We start from the raw sequence: 15,836 nt of genomic DNA, 5'->3' as shown, positions 1-15,836 counted from the left end.
AGCCACATGGATGCAACCAGACCTCTGAAACTGGAGAAGCCACAGAGAGACCCCTGCCATCCCTGAGATGCTTACACCACCACTGGACCCAAACGCTTTCTACCCACTGGTTGGTGATCGTCCTACCTTTGGCTTCATTGCATGTGTTTTGTGAGTCTGAAGAGGGCTTTATAGATTGGTATCGGTCATATGGGCTAGTATCAGACTTATGGATTTGGACTGGACTGGGTTGGGATGCTTTCTTAAAGTACAATTGCTCTTGTATATAAACCTCTCCCTTATATACATGTGTGTTTATGAACATTTTTCTCTGGTCTACTCAGACTAACACACGAACCTGCCCAGATCCCGGCCTACGTGCCTCTTTGCACCCTTTGTCCCTCTAATAAACAGTGGTCAGTAGAGTACTTTAGCGCATCACAAACCCAGTGGAGCAGGGGGGCCAGTAGGTCAGAAGCCCAAGGTGGAGTCATGACAGGGGCGAAGGAAATCCCTGAAACTGTAGACCAAGAGATTGGAAATTTGGGTGCCCCAGCGGGGAGGTGTTGCTCGCAAACTTGCGGCTGGTTACCTGCCCATCTGGCAGTCTTCTTGTGCGCTCTAAGCTAGCTCCAGGTGGCGCCCAGCAGAGAAAGAAGTGCTGCATCTGCAGTTGCTGCCAGAGGTGTGGACAAGGGAGGATGGTCTCCCTGTCCTTCTCTGCAGGAAGGTTACCCCCTGGGCTGCGATTCTCAATGTCTGCAGTTCGAAACCACCAGCCCCACCTTGGGAGAAAGATGGGGCTTTCTGCTCTGGTGAACAGTCACAGTGTTAGACGGATGGGGACCGTCCTCCCCTGACCTGCAGGGGTGCTGAGCCAGCATGGCCTGGATGGCGGTGAGTTGGGTGAGAATGTTCAACAGTCTCTAATGAGTACCTGTTGTTCTTAGTTAATAATGAAAAAAAAAAAAGACTGTATTTACATGGTTAAATCCCCGGGAGGACCCTCCGTCCTTTTGTTATGTTGTTCGGTGCCTAGTTGGTTCCGGCCCTGTCCACGCCAGAAGGAAACACTGCCCGGTGCTGTGCCACCCTCACCACTGATGAACCAAATGGCTGGGATCCTCACTTGCCAACGATTCTTGACCTTGACAGAGGTTATGTTCATTCCATTTTCCAAACTTTTTTGATGACCCCTTGTGGGTAGTAGGTAGTGTTTCTATGCATGCATAAAAATATGAAGAGCTGCAAGAGCCCTAATAAACTGATAAAAATGAGAGAACATTGCCAGAAACACTACAATCATACAGTGAATCTAGCAGCAACAACTCTGACATAATCACAAAGTAGCACTGATGTGAATTTTTAATATCAGAGGTTGGCTTATCACTGTCCATTGAAAGTAAGGTGTCCTGGAACCAGACATTCATTTTAACCTTTGGGCCACTTGGCACGAGGAGTGGAAAGCAGTTACTCAAATACATTATGACTCACAGTAACCAAGAGGTGGACATCAACACACACATCCATGAAGGAGTTAAGCGGCTAAAAACACTGGCATATCCACAAAATAGATTTCACTCACCCATCAAAAAGGAACAAAGTACTGATGGGTGCCACAGCACGGAGCATACTGCAGGATCCCATTTCTATCAAATCTCTAGAGGGCACAGAGCATATGAATGGCTGCCAGGGATGTGCAGAGGGAAGAATGGGAAGTGCTTGCTCAATCTGCAGAAGGTCCTTTCAGGGATGACGGAGATGCTGTGGAACAACAGTTGGGGTTGTACAAAATTGTGACTGCCGTGGAGTTGATTACATGGCTAATTATGCTGAACAGGATCTGCCAGTCACAAGAGGGCAAATACGGTGTGAGATCTCATTTAAACGAAATGAAGAAATACGTAGGCACCGGAGATTTCCCATGATTCCCAGGGGTGGGAAGACGACGAAATGGGAGCTTTTATTTAGGTGGTATCATGGAGTTTATGTTCATAATGGTGGCACATGAAAAATCGAATAAAAAAATCAAATCAATGCCATTGGGTCTTCAATGTGGAGGTTGTCTCAGCAAATGGTTATGGCGTGTACCTACAAAGTACAATTGTTTTTAAGAAAGCGTGGCCTTAGGTGAATTCCACCTCAAGAATAGTGAAGGGAATAAAGCAGGCCCCATTTCTCTAAACGACTCTTAAAAAAGTGCATACCACGTGCCAACCTCTATCAGGTCAACCTTTAAAGACTAAATAATTCCAGGGAAACATTTTCTTTAATTAGAACCAAAATTATCCCATTGAGGCTGAGGCAATTGAGGCTTAGCAAGCTGTGTCCAGTCAACTGCGTGGCAGGGTTTGAACCTGGCTCCTGGGCTCACACTTTACCCTCTCCTCTTGATACAGCAGGTGAAAGAGGTAGCCTTCTGCTATTGGAAACATCACATCATCTAAGATTCATTTGGTTGAAATTCCAAAATGTAACAGCCCTCTCCTTTGTAGAAAGAATTCCTTCAAGTTCAATCAGTGGGCGTGTGCTGAAACAGGAAAGCAGTCCCCAGTCAGTCTTGAAGGGGCAGTGGTCTGGTGAGGCCAGGTACAGAAGCTTGTCTCAAGGTTTCAGGGGGACCCCCTGGAAGACTGCAAAACCCGCCTTTTTGTCCCATCCTTGCAGGGGTCCTCAAGGACATTTATCCGGCCTGCCAGGTGTTTTTGCCGCTGCTGCCTGTCCTGCTTAGCAGCCTACTCGTCCAGTGTGCATAGGAATTTATTCTGAGGGACAGTGAACTGGCCCCCTGTTTAAAAAGTTTGAGGATCCCCTGGTAGAGTATCAATTGTATCCTGTGATCATTGAAACCTGCTACCTGTGAAAAGCCTGTTTCTGTTACGGAGTTTAAGGTGTAGACTCGCTTGATTTTCACGAGCTGTTTGAAGCAGTTTGGGGGTAAACGACCCGGCTAGCCTTGTATCTAGAACGTCAGAATAAAAGTTTCTCAAATCCACGCCCCCCCCCACCCCCCAATCTCTGCCTGAAACAGTAACAAGCAATCCCAGACCCTTGCTTCCCCACATCGCTCTCGCAGCCTTTTAAGCACCTTGGCAGCCGTTTTTCTCCCCCGGAGCGACTTCAGTTCCTTGCCACTCATTTGGCCGGCCGGGCCCGAGTTCGAAGCCCTTGGGGTGGAGGGAAGCGCTAAGCTCCCCTCGGGTGACCCGTCCAGAAGGCTGAGCGCTCCCCATTCTCAGGGTGCTCCACAGGGGGCGCCGGCATCACCCTCACCTAACAGGTCAGAGAACCGGTAAAGGGATGATGGGCAGGGGCGGGTCGGCCCACGCTCGCAGGTCAACCCCTCTCCACATGACTCCGACGTCGCACAAAGACCCCAAAGGGGCGTTCCCGCTCCGCCCCAAGGCTGAGGTCCCGCTGCGACCCGCCAGCCCCGAGCTTAGTCGTCTTAAATTTTGCCTGAGAAGCATGAGTAACCATTATCCTTTTTTTCCTTAAAAAAAAATCATTGTCCTACACTGGCAACTCGAGGTAGGCCTAACGATCTTCCTAAAAAGTCTCGGGGTAGTTTCAGGCGCTGCAGGCACTCATCCGGACGACCGAACTCTTAGGGGTCCTTCAGTCCAGCCTTCACAGGTTTCGGGTAACGGGCAGACGCTGCGGCCAATCAGCTGCCCCGAGTACCCGAGAGGCAGGCCTAGTTCTTAAAGGAGACGCGACCCGTTAGCAGACCCCGAGGGTGACCCGGATGATGGCGGCCGGCGCGGCCCTAACCCTGGCCTTGTGGCTACTCCTGCCGCCAGTGGGGGTGGGATGGGCGGGTCCGCCGCCGATCCAGGACGGCGAGTTCACGTTCCTGTTGCCGGCGGGGAGGAAGCAGTGTTTCTACCAGTCTGCACCGGCGAACGCAAGCCTCGAGACCGAGTACCAGGTAGAGGGTCCCGACCCTGGGAGCAAGCGGAATCCTCAACTGGGCGCTGGGAGCGTGGCCAAGCGGCTCGGGGCGAGGCGAGCATTAGAGGGAAGGAGGAGGAGTCCGCGCGTGGGCGCCTGGGCGGAGCTAGAGGGCGCGAGCCAGCGGGGGGCGGAGCCAGTGCGTGGGAGCGAAAGGAGCCGCAAGAACGAGGCGGGGCTAGTGAGGTCGGAGGGGCGGGGCCTGCGAGGGGCGGGGCAGCCCTCCAGAAGGCAGAGAAAGGGGTTGCCCCCGATGACGCAGCTGATGGGCGTGGCCAGTGTGATCAGCGGGAGGGTTGGGCTGTGAGGGCGTGGCCAGGTAAATGTCAATCCAGAACTTTGGCGATGGGGGAAGGGAGTATGATCACATTAAAGAAAAAAAAAAAAAAAACCCATGGCGAAATTTTCGGTAGAAGGGCCTCCGGGTGGACTAGATGGTCCCACCCTTTGATTAGTAGTATCTTTTGCCTCCCGCCAGGGTTGAAAGAAGCAGAACCCCAACCTCACCAGGGAGGCGGGCGGTGTCATGGGAAGGGGCGTGGCCAGGTGAAGAGTTGGGGCCCGGTACCGGAGCTGGCGGTCAGTACTTCTCCAAAGGGCTGACCTGGGTCTGGGTCAGTTGGCCCAGGTCCGGTCTCTTGTGAGTAGGTGCCCTGGACTCACTCCCCCACCCCCACCTGTTTTTACCTGGCCCCCAGGTGATCGGTGGTGCCGGGCTGGACGTGGACTTCTCCCTAGAGAGCCCTCAGGGTGTGCTGCTGGTCAGTGAGTCCCGCAAGGCAGACGGGGTGCACACGTGAGTGGAGTCCGGCTGGCCTGGGTTCAGTTACAGCCCTGCCCCACCTGGCGGCCTCGGGTTCCCACCCCGCCTGCCCTGGGGACTCATGTCATGCCGCTGTGTCTGCGCAGGGTGGAGCCCACGGAGGCCGGCGACTACAGGCTGTGTTTCGACAACTCCTTCAGCACCATCTCCGAGAAGCTCGTGTTCTTCGAACTCATCTTCGACAGTCTGCAGGATGACGAGGAGGCCCTGGGCTGGGCGGAGGCCGCCGAGCCAGAAGAGATGCTGGACGTCAAGATGGAGGACATCAAGGTGCAACCGGGCTGCTCCCCTTGACCCCACCGTTTTCAGGGCCTGCCCTGTTCTCAGGGATGAAAGACCTCCTCACATATCCATAGCCACGTGTGTGGGAGTGGGGTGGGCTTGAGGCGTAAGTCAGTGAGTGGGCAGTGCACACAACCAGCAGAGCCAGCACGCCCACGCCTCGCCCACCAGTAGTCAGGCCAGGCGGGTATGTGAAACCAGAGTGGTGAAGAATGGGTGGTGATGACATCAGAGCACAATGTGGGGGATGGCGGCCTTAATGCTCAACTGTCAAACCACTGGGAATCATGGCGCAGCAAGGTGGAAACATCACCGTAAGCATCACTGCCAGTGCCACCTCCCCTCCACCCTGGCATTCCTCACCACCAGACTGGTGCCCACTAGTCAGGTTGTTCCTTGTAGCTGTGCGTCGGCAGAGGAGGTGATAGTAAGGAAGATGTGAAGCCAGAGGGCCTGCTCTCAGACAGGGTGCAGGAGGGAGGGTGGCATAGTGATTTTGCAAGAGGCTGCTAACTGATCCCAAGTTCAAAACCACCAGCTGGCTCCGCAGGAGAAAGGGTTTTTCTACTCAGAGGGGCAGGACCACTGTGAGTCGGCATGGACTCAGTGACAGGGACTTTGAGCTTCTGGGCTTTGTACCTGTAACGCTGAGGTCTAGAGTCGAGGACACTGGGGTTCAAAGAGGTAAACAGACTTGCTCACAGCTCCGGTGCCAGGGAGTGCAATGTGGATTCTGCAGCCCCACCCCCCACCGCCCGATCATCACACTCTGCTCCCCCAACTCCTGTCTGTCCCCCCAGGAGTCCATCGAGACCATGAGGACCCGGCTGGAGCGCAGCATCCAGATGCTGACACTGCTACGGGCCTTTGAGGCGCGAGATCGCAACCTGCAGGAGGGCAACCTGGAGCGAGTCAACTTCTGGTCTGCCGCCAGCGTGGCGGTGCTGCTGCTGGTGGGCGTGCTGCAGGTCTGCACACTCAAGCGCTTCTTCCAGGACAAGCGCCCCGTGCCCACGTAGCCCCTGCCCGGCGGAAAGACCAGGGGACTGGAGAGCAGAGGGGCGTGTCTCTGAGATCGGGGCCCTTCTCTAGCTTCCTTCCACAGCAGGGTGGGGAGTGCCTCAAGACTGGTGAGGCCCAGGGGCTGCTCCTGCCCCCATGGAAACCATGCATGGTGATTGGACATCGCAGTGTTCGAACACTCCGGTCAATGTGCCTTAGCCAGAGCCCCCCCCAGGGCCTGCTCCCATGCTGCTGAAGTGCCCGGCAGGCCCCAGGACGCTGGCTTTCACTGCCTCCTCTCCTGCCAGAGCCCTCAGAGCCAGCTCCTGAGCAGAGTGGCCTGTGGCTGGGGTTTCTGCCTGTCTTCCTGTTACTTCTCCCACCAGGGATGGGTGCCAGGAGCCCGAAGGAAATGCAGTATTCTCGCCTGTAAGGTCACTTTATTAGGCACCAGGGGTCCCACCCCTATTCCCTTAAGGGGTGGCAGGGGGTGGGGCTCAGTAACAGTTCTGGAGGGTACCTGCTAGACCCCTACTCCACCACGCCCCCTTGCCCTGCTGGGGTCCCACAGTATGCTGAGGTGGCTTGGCCAGAGCCTGTGTGCCCGTCAATAAATTATGGTCAATACCACAGAGCCTGGTGATGGAGGCTTGGGGTAGCAGGGAGACAGCCCTGCCCCAAGGCCTGGGGAGACCAGGAGGCAGGAGATGGCCTCCCATGAAGCGGAGAAGAAAGGCTGGGCGGGAGCTGATGGAGGTGGTTGCCTGGGCACAGAAGAAACCAGAGAGCAGTTTGATGGTGGGTGGCAGGCCCGGACCCTTGATAGGTCAAGGAAGGGAACGAGTTGTGGGAATAAATATCCTGAGGACTGGGGATCCTGGGGGGAAGGGAAGGGATTCCTCTCTCAGCCACTCAGGTACCATGCAAGGTCACATCTGGCCCGGCATCAGTGCCTTGTGCAGGTTAGCACACGTATGCGTGTTCAAAGGAAGGAAAGCTGAGTGTCCCCCTCCCCCTCCAGGCCAGAGGTTGTCTGACCAATGCCCCCTTTTCAGAGGAAAATTACTCAGCACCCGCCCCTGGGGAGTAAAGACATCAGAGTCTGCCTCAGCACCGGCCTCCCGGGGACCTGCTCCCCAGGCCCCACAGGCCCGCCCACACCAGAGGCCACACCAGCTGCGGCCAGAGGGGCTTCCCTTTATTTTAGTTTTATTAATCGGATACAGAGCGCAGGCACTTACAGTGGTCAGACTGAGCGAGGAGCGATCAGGGTCCGCCCAGAGAGCACCTGGGGCCCCGTCCCCCTGGGAAGGCAGGTCTGGGTGGGACCCAGAGACCCCTGAGGCCCCCCCAGCCACACACAGCCTGAGCCCACATCACCCAGGGGTCCCCAGAGAGAGGCCAGCTGGGCTGGCGAAGGCACCTCCGGTGGCCGAGGCTCGGCTGGGCTCCTGTCGTGTGGTTAATACGAACGAGGAAGGATTATGTACAACTCAGGCCTGGGGTGGTGGTGTGCATGTGTGTGTGTGTGTGTGTGTGTGTGTGTGTGAGGTCGAGGCCCCTGGCCATGAACTTGAGAGGCCAGTGGGGTAGGCACTCAGCCCCAGACCCGGCACATACCCCCATGCAGCCTGGGTCCTTCCTTCAAGAAGGCCCCCAGGGGCAGCCCCTCGTTGCTGCCGAGGCGCCAACCCCCAAAGTGCAACATTCCGGCTTCCCACACCTGGGCGCCAAGGCCCCTTCATTCAGTGGTCAGTCAGTGTCCGGCCGGGAACGGGGCCAGACCAACCTGGCGCCAGGGAGACTCCGGCTACCCGCAGGGGCCTGCCCTTGCTCAGGCAGCACAGGCCTGGGGCTGCAGCGTCCAGGTCATGGAAGCTCCTGCGTGGTGGGTGCACGAGGCCCTGACAATAGGGCCCGCAGCCTAGTCGAGCAGGGATGGCTCAGTTGGGCGGATAATGGTGGGCCGGCTGGGCGCAGCAGGGGGTCTTCTGCTGCAAAGAGAATAGCAGAGGGGACAGGAGAGGAGACCTACAATGAGGCTGCAAGCAGGCGCACAGGGAGGAGCCAGGCCCACCGCCCCCAGTGAGCCCCACAGGGATGTTGCCCAGGGTGGGCTGTGGTGTGGCCCTGAGGCCCTGCCCACCAGCCCCCAGGATGGATACAGAAGATCAATCACACAGTAAACCAGGCCTGGGAGCCCCACACCCAGCCCTCCGGGGTCTGCAGCCAGCCTTACCTGGGCACGCCGGGCGGGACACCGGGCGGGATGCGAGCCGGCCTTGAGGGGATCTGCGGCGGGGCCGAGAAGGGGTCACTGTTGGCAAACATGCCTTGGGAGCCAGGCCGGGACGGGATGGGGGGCGCTGAGAAGGAGGCCGTTGTCCCCACTGGCATGGGGATCAGGGGGGGACCCGGAGTGGGGCCCCGCACTGCTGGGGGCCGGCCTGGTGGGTGCACGCTGGACACAGGCCGGCGCTGTGGTGTAGGGCTGTGGAGGGAGGAGACCAGAGTGAGCATTGGAGGGGCCTCAGGAATCCGAGTAGGAGAGGCTGCCACCCAGGGAGGGGCCGACCCAGCACTCCTGCCCCTCCCCGACTAGCAGTCTCATTTCTCTGACACCCTCCCTATCCCTTCAGGCCCAGACTGGGGCCACCCCCACTGTGGCTACTCTACCAGCCCTGGGCACCCCTGGGGCACAGAGGTGAGGGATGCCCAGGCTCCCAGACCTGTGGCTGCTGGAGCTCTGGAGCCAGGTGTCGTCCACGGGCGGGGGCATGGGTGTGGACACGGTGCTGGTGCTGATGTCCCCTATGATGTTGAGTGCGTCCTTGAGGGCGTGGTACATGCGCAGCATCTCATCCCGCCTCTGGGCCTGCTCAGCTGACTCCTCCATGAGGCTGGTCTGGTCTGCCGACGAGTACAGGTAGGCCAGCAGCTCGTGGTGGATGAAGGCCTTGGTCTGGGGGCGGGGGCAGGGGGGTCAGTTTCACGCAGGGCCACGTCCAGCAGGCTGGGTGGTGACTTCCGTGTTTCGCTTTAGTACACATGAAGTGTCTGAGAACCCAGGGGGGCCTGACACCCAGCGGTCGCCTCAGTCTCTCAGGAGGGCGAGCATGCAAAGGCTCTTCCCCAAGGATCTCTCGTTCCCACCAGGCCTCCGAGCTGTCGCTCCGCTGTCTTTTGTCCCACTATATCTTTTTTATGAAAACTACTGGGTCCTGTTCCTTCAGTTGATACTCTGGCCCTTCCTGAATCCTCCCTGCAGGATCAGTGGGTGTTCCAGCTACTTTTCTTGGTGTTTCAAGATTATCCAAAGCTATCTCCTGTGAACGGGAATAATGCAGCGCAGTGGCCCCACGCTGGGCTGCTAACCAAAGCCCAGCAGTTCAAAACCAGCAGCTGCTCCCAGGAAACTGATGAGGTTTCACCAGACACCCACAGGGGCAGCTCCAGCCTGTCCTACCGACGAGGCAACCACACGGAGTCAGAATGGACGCCGTAACAGTGAGGGTTTAGGTTTCTTTAAACCTCCAAGCCTTCGAATGGTCACCTCTCTCAATTACCTTTCTCATCTAACGGCATAGGCTACTATCGAACACAATAACCACCTTGCTCTTGGCATTTCAGAGGGGACGGTTCCGCAGTCCCCCCTGAAGGTCAGGCCTGACTTGTAGATGGAAAGGCCTGGCCCATCCACACAGGGCAGCTCAGAGTCAAGCTCCAGCGCCAGGGCTCTTATCCATAAGCAGTGCTGAGTCTCCCACCAGCTGCACCATCGACTGGCAAGCCCTGGGGATGCACTATGTAGTAGTGACATCCACTGGTGTCAATTTGGGGCTTGAGAGGATTAAGAGTGAAGGGGTGGAGTTTAGTTTGCTAATTGGGTCATGGCCAATAAGGACTCTGTGTGGGCGTGGCCTTCTCCTGAGGGTTCCGGGAACTCCTGTATTTCCTCCTTAGAGGCGGGAGACTCTCCACTGACAAGGCTCACTCCCTGCGAGACATTTCTGAGGAGAAGCCACATGAAGCTACCCTGAGGCAGGCAGAGTTTCGGAGCTGAAGGAGCCACATGGAGACCAACGGCGCTGAGATGCTCATACCACCACTGAATTCACAAGACTTCCCACCTACTGGCCTGTGGTCTGCCTGCATTTGGCATCATTGCGTTTCATGAGTCTGAAGAGGGCTTTATAGATTGGTATGGGACATATGGGCTAATACTGGACTTATGGCCTTGATCTGGACTGGGCGGGATGTTTTCTTATTACACGACTCTTTGATATAAAGCTCTTTCATACATGCAGGAGTGTCTCTGAATTTGTTTCTTTCGTCACCCCAGATGAACACAGCTGTCTTCACGCACACATCAGCTTCCTTCAGTTTTCCATGAACTGCCTCACAGCCCCTTTGCCTGTATTTCTGTTTCTCTGCACTGTGCACAGAGAATTCCTTTATCTCCTACACTGCTCCAAACTTGAAACAGATGAATAGAGGGGCCAGGATGGTGCAGCGGGGAACACACTGGGCAGGCTAATGGAAGGTCAGCACTTCGAAACCACCAGCCACTCCAGAACAAGGAGGCTTTCTGCTTCCGTCTAGGGTAACCCACAGGGGCTGGTCTACACTGTGCTGTGGGGTCGCTGCGAGGCGCAATCACCTGGATGGCGGGGAGTTTGAGTAAGGATGAACATGACGAGACCTGGAGAGCCTCCTGTTTTGCTCCAGGTCGTGAGAGACTATTAGACAGACAGCGAGGTTTCTTCCACTCTGTGCTACAGAACACTGATGAGGGTGGTGGGATCCATGCTGACGGTGGGCAGGTGGGAAGGTAGTCCTGTGCAAGAACTGCCTGGGGAACTGCTCAGCAGGCACCTTCCCAGTGGCAGAACCATCTTCCCACCAAGTTTGGGGAAACCCACAACACTGCCAGTGCTGGTCACCCCCGAGAAGCCAGGAGGGATGTGGAGGGCTTAGGACTGTCACTCTAGAGCTGCCACAGTCCCCACACAGGAGACCGGGTTGACTAGAGCAATCCAGGAACATTCGTATGTGTGTAAGAGAGAGCTTTATACCAAAGAGCAATTATATACTGAGCAAACATCCCAGGACCAGTCCAGATCAAGTCCTTAAGTCCATTATTAGCTCAGATGTCCGGATACTGGTCTACAAATTCCTCTTCACATGCACACAGCACATATAATGACCCTGAATGCAGGAAGACCACAGGCTGGGGGGTGGAAAGTCTAGTGGATCCAGTGGCATTGGAAGCATTTCAGTGCTGGTGAGTCCCTCCGTGGCTCCTCCACAGGAAGGTGAAGCAGGGAGAGTGGGTGTGGCCTACTTCCGGGGAGAAAGAGCGTTAGTTCCCAGAATCCTCCTGAGAGGAGGAAGACCCTCTGTGAGCTGGATGCACACAAAGGCGGCCACAATGGCCCCAATGTGGCAGTGGTGGGCAGGACAGCGCTTCCTTCTGCTGGAACACACGGCTGTTTGGGGCCAGGGTGAACTCCACCTGCACCGCACAACAAGTCAAAAGCTCGGTGCTGCCGACAGCTTGGAGCGAGGGGCCCAGGGAGCCCGAATGCCCTCGGATGCTCGGGTGTGCCCGAAGCAGGCAGGTCGTGCCTGCAGGCGAAGGTAGGCTGGGTGTCAGCCTGGGCAGGCAGCAGGGTCCCACACCAGGCCACCCGGGGACCGGACTCCATGTGGGCTTGAAGCTCACCCTCTCTGAGCAACTCCGGGCGGCTTTCTTCACCTCTCCAGGCCTGTGTGCCCCTCTATAAACTGGGGGCACAGGCAGTGCCTCCCCTCTGGGTTGACATGAGGCTCAAAAGTGTGTGGGGAGGCCAGCTGCTTACAGACATACTCCCTGAGGGCAGTTTAGTCACCAGACTACAGGGCAGGCCTCACTCCCTGCTGTGGGGGACAATAAACTATTTCTCCCTGAGGTCTGTGACGAAGCATTCATACCCTACCTATAATGGTCTCTATCAGTTGAGCCAGGGAACAGGCCAAACTGGCTCTGTGACATCCAAAGTTAAGTTGCCATCCTAAATCTAGGACCCGCCCATCTTGCCATATGTATACCCCCAATCCCTCCTACTGTTGCATGTATGTCCCTAGACCACCCCCTCATTACTGTATAACCTATAGCACAACCCCTTCCTGTGCGGATGTCCTCACCTGTAATTAGGGGGCTTGCATGTCCCCAGAGAATATAAAAGCCTGAACTAGCATTAAATCTCTCTCTCCCTCCACGTGGACCACCAAGCGGGGCTGAGGTGAGCATGCACGATGATTGTGTCTGACTCCATTTATTTCAATGCTTCACTTCTATCTCTCATGTTCTCTACAACTTTACTATGATCTTTACTTATTATCGCTGTATAATTGCGTCTACCGGACCCGTAATGCTGTGTTGGGGGCTGGCTTCCCCTGACACAAAGAAATGAGCTTACATCAAGGTTCCCGGTGGCACAGGTGGTTAAGCACTCGCGGCAATGTCGGCCCTCTGAACTTAGACGGGCCTGGCAACTGCCTTCCGAAAAACCATAGCCTTCAAGGCCTGTGAGCAGCTAGCTCTATGCTGGACGAGACCGAGGCCAATGACCCACACAAGAGCCCACTGCCTGGCCAGCACGACTTGGTGATGTGGGGGTGTGACCACGGGGCTGGCCTGTGCGTGCCCGCCAATTTCTCTAGAGGAGCTAGATGTTTTTTTTCCTTCCTTTGACGACAGTGATTTTATTTTAAATAAGGTCATCTTCCTAGGAGGAGCCCTGGGGGTGTTGGAGTTGCAAGCTGGGCTTCGGCCTGCATGGTCGGCAGTTTGAAACTACCAGCGGGAGCTCCTTGGGAGGAGGAATGGGCTTTCTACCCTCACCCACAGGGGGCGGGGTGAGGAGGAGGAGGAGGAGGAAGGGGAGGGGGAAGGGGGAGGAGGGGGAGGTTGGGGGGAGGACGAAGAAGAGGAGGGGGAGGAGGAGAGGGAGAAGGGGAGGAGGGGGGGAGGAGGGGGAGGAGGAGGAGGAGAAGGGAGGAGGAGGAGGGGGAGGAGGAGGAGGAGGAGGAGGAGGAGGAGAAGGAGGGCGGCAGTGAGTGGTCCGAGCTGGGCAGTGTCTGCTCACTCACTCGTGCACAGACCAGACACCGCAGCTCCTCTCCAGGAAGCATCTACTCAGAGGCTGACAGTATTTGTCTTGACTCCCTGTCTGGATTCTTGAGTTCTAAAAGCAGGGCGACTTGCTCTTTGATTGAATGTTATGCCCACCGTGGCCCAAGCCAGGAGCCCTGGTGGTGTAGGGTTAGTTAGGCCTTGGGCTGCCATCTGAAGAGTTGGCAATTCCAAACCGCCAGCTGCTCTGCGGGAGGAAGCGTGGATTTCTACTCCCACAAAGGGGACGGTCTTGGGAGCTCACAGGGAGGTCCCTATGAGGCGGCACTGACGCGGTGGCGGTGAGGGAGTGCCCCAGGCCAGATGTGACTACAGGCCACTCGCTGGCTGCTCGCACTCACGTTGTTGATCATGATGTGCATGATGGTCTTCGGCATGAGGTCCCGGATGGACTTGTTGATGATGGCCACGTACGAGTCCACCAGGTTGCGAATGGTCTCCACCTGGCGCTCCAGCTGAGGGTCCATGGAGAAGGTATTCTCCTGGGTCCCCTCCTCGTTTTCTGCCTAGGAGAGAGGAGGGGAAGGTGGTGAGTGGGGCAGCCCCCTTCCCTGGAAGCGTTCTTCATGACCCCATGGCTGAGCCGTATCACGGGACTCCGGCTGGCCTGGGCCCGAGTGACTGGAATATCAGGTCCCTGGGCCTCACGGAGGGGAGAAGGGGAAAAGGACAGAGGAGCCGTGTCCAGGCCGTTCTGTCCCGGTCCTGGGCCCCTGTGGGGAGCCTCTGGGCCACTCGTGAGCAGGTGTCTGCTACAAGCCTCCCTTCCACAGGGGTGGGGGAGGGGCTGGCAGGCCGCTCCTCACCTGGTCCTTCTCTGGGTAGACCCCTGCCCTGAGGAAGGAGGCCTTCCAGCTGTCCACTTCCTCCTGGGAGTCACAAGCCAGCTCAATTTGCCGCAGGTCCTTGTAGACATTCCTGTGGCGGGCAAGGAAGGGGACACCCTTGACCCCGAGGAGCTGGAGGCCGGCAGACCTCAGGGGGGCGCAGCCCCACGAGGTGCAGGCACTGGGCTATGCCTGACCCCAAGTGACAACCTGAGCCTGGCACTCCAAGCCCAGAGGTCTTGGGCAAGGGTTGGCCCCGTCTCCATGGGGGCCGGGGGCTTGGGTAGCTCAACTGTCTCCTCTCTTTCCTTTGGGAATTGCCTGCTTCCTCCTGTGCGTGTCTCGTTGGAGGCTAAAGGCTGCCAACCCAAACCCCTTGGGAGCAGGCATGTGCCCCACAAAAACCCCCTCTGCCTGGGAAGCGCCCCCCTCCCCCCAGCCCAGCATCTGGAACAGCGCTGTCCGACAGCATGCTTTCCACCACGCTCTGCCGCAGGCTGCCCACGCGGTAAGGTTATGGCACCGTGGAACGGGCTATCGTGGTCCCAGGCATCAATGCCACCAAATGTCTGCCCCAAGGGCCCCAAGCTGCCAGGGGCTACTCCCTGGAAAAGGGAGGTCTGGAGTGTGCCCTCTGCCAGGAAGGGTGGCCAGACTTCTGGGCAAGTGTGGGTCTTCGAGCAGACAGCAGGGAAGGCTGGGAAGAAGCCAGAAGGGCCATTAACGAGTATTCACGGACAGTGTGCTCCCACTGTGGCCCATCCCACAAGTCACATGGCTATACTGCATCCCATGGGACACGTGGAGCCAAGGTGGGTAGCCTGCTACCAAAGCCCTTGGGTGAAACACAGCTTTGAGGCGAAGCAGGGCCCTGTGACCAGGCAAAGCGCCAAGGCTGGGGGTCGGGCCGCCATGTTGGGGAAAGAGGCAGAAGCGGGGTTGAGGAGGGTGGAAGGCAGCCTGGCACCTGGTCTGGAGGCAGAGCCTGGCCTTCCTTGACTTCAAATGGCAAACAGCTCTCTACCTTGTGCCCATCACGTCCCAGCAGAGTGGGGCACCTGCCTGAGGGAGCTGGCCACCCCATATCCAAGACACTCCACGGCTCTGGGGATCACACTGCACTTAGTACATTACACCCACCCCCGCCCATAGCCCCTGCCCCAACTGTGCTCCAAGGAACTGCCTCCCACCCTCCCCGAGAGCCTCCGCCCCATCTCTGGCACCCACACCCCCTCCTCCCTGTTCTCAGCCCCACCCTGCTCAACCTTGGGCATCTGCCGGGACCAGCATCCTGAGTCCCTCCCTGTCCCCCCCACAGCAGCCATCAAGGTCCACGGCCACAGTGGGCCCTCGATCCATCATCTGGACCCTGCCCAGAGAGCTCTTCCCCAAGGCCCCTGTGGCAGGTGTGCGGCCTCCCCCACCTCTGCTCCGTGTTGAAGACAGCGAAGATGTGCTTGGTGGACATGAAGCCCTTCTCCACGTCGCGGATCTTGAGGTTGTCCAGCGGCAGCATGTACTTCTTCTCCTTCTCCTGAGGGCGGAGGGAGCCGAGTAACCTGGGCTGAGCACCCTGCAGGGGCCCCCACCCCACTCTATTCCCTCACCTCCTCCCCTTGGCATTTCCCTGGCGCAGTGAACGATTGAGAGGCTCCTAGCCGGGGTGCCGACATCCTGATGATGCTCAGAACTGCCCCCTCCCTGAATCAGACATCCCCCTCTCCAGGAGGGTGACAGAATACCCTGGGGCCCCTTCCATCAACACACAGGTCCCGGGGTGATTTCCAAGTCT

The 15,836-nt window shown here is 57.4% G+C and overlaps 2 protein-coding genes across 5 annotated transcripts in view; one reads left to right on the top strand and one right to left on the bottom strand.

Moving 5' to 3' along the window:
- Positions 1–3,562: 3,562 nt before the first annotated feature.
- Positions 3,563–6,672, top strand: TMED1 (transmembrane p24 trafficking protein 1). Its single transcript, XM_075547097.1, has 4 exons — positions 3,563–3,910; positions 4,632–4,729; positions 4,843–5,026; positions 5,839–6,672. The coding sequence occupies exons 1-4, from the start codon at positions 3,728–3,730 to the stop codon at positions 6,055–6,057; spliced, it is 684 nt and encodes a 227-aa protein (XP_075403212.1). The 5' UTR covers positions 3,563–3,727; the 3' UTR covers positions 6,058–6,672.
- A 545-nt stretch (positions 6,673–7,217) lies between these two features.
- The window catches only part of DNM2 (dynamin 2), a 74,211-nt gene continuing 65,592 nt past the window's right edge, over positions 7,218–15,836 (bottom strand). For 2 of the 4 annotated variants that reach the window (XM_075547052.1, XM_075547042.1), the window contains exons 15-20: positions 15,469–15,578; positions 14,024–14,135; positions 13,559–13,723; positions 8,770–9,002; positions 8,280–8,531; positions 7,218–8,034 (exon numbers count right to left, since the gene is read on the bottom strand). In XM_075547052.1, coding sequence (XP_075403167.1) covers positions 7,965–8,034; positions 8,280–8,531; positions 8,770–9,002; positions 13,559–13,723; positions 14,024–14,135; positions 15,469–15,578 — 942 coding nt within the window. In that variant the 3' untranslated portion in view covers positions 7,218–7,964. The remainder of the gene's footprint in view (positions 8,035–8,279; positions 8,532–8,769; positions 9,003–13,558; positions 13,724–14,023; positions 14,136–15,468; positions 15,579–15,836) is intronic. The other 2 variants (XM_075547070.1, XM_075547061.1) reach the window with 1 other exon arrangement.

Source organism: Tenrec ecaudatus, chromosome 1 (assembly GCF_050624435.1).
Source record: "Tenrec ecaudatus isolate mTenEca1 chromosome 1, mTenEca1.hap1, whole genome shotgun sequence".
Taxonomy (NCBI): Eukaryota; Metazoa; Chordata; class Mammalia; order Afrosoricida; family Tenrecidae; genus Tenrec; species Tenrec ecaudatus.
This window is presented reverse-complemented; position numbering and strand designations above follow the sequence as displayed.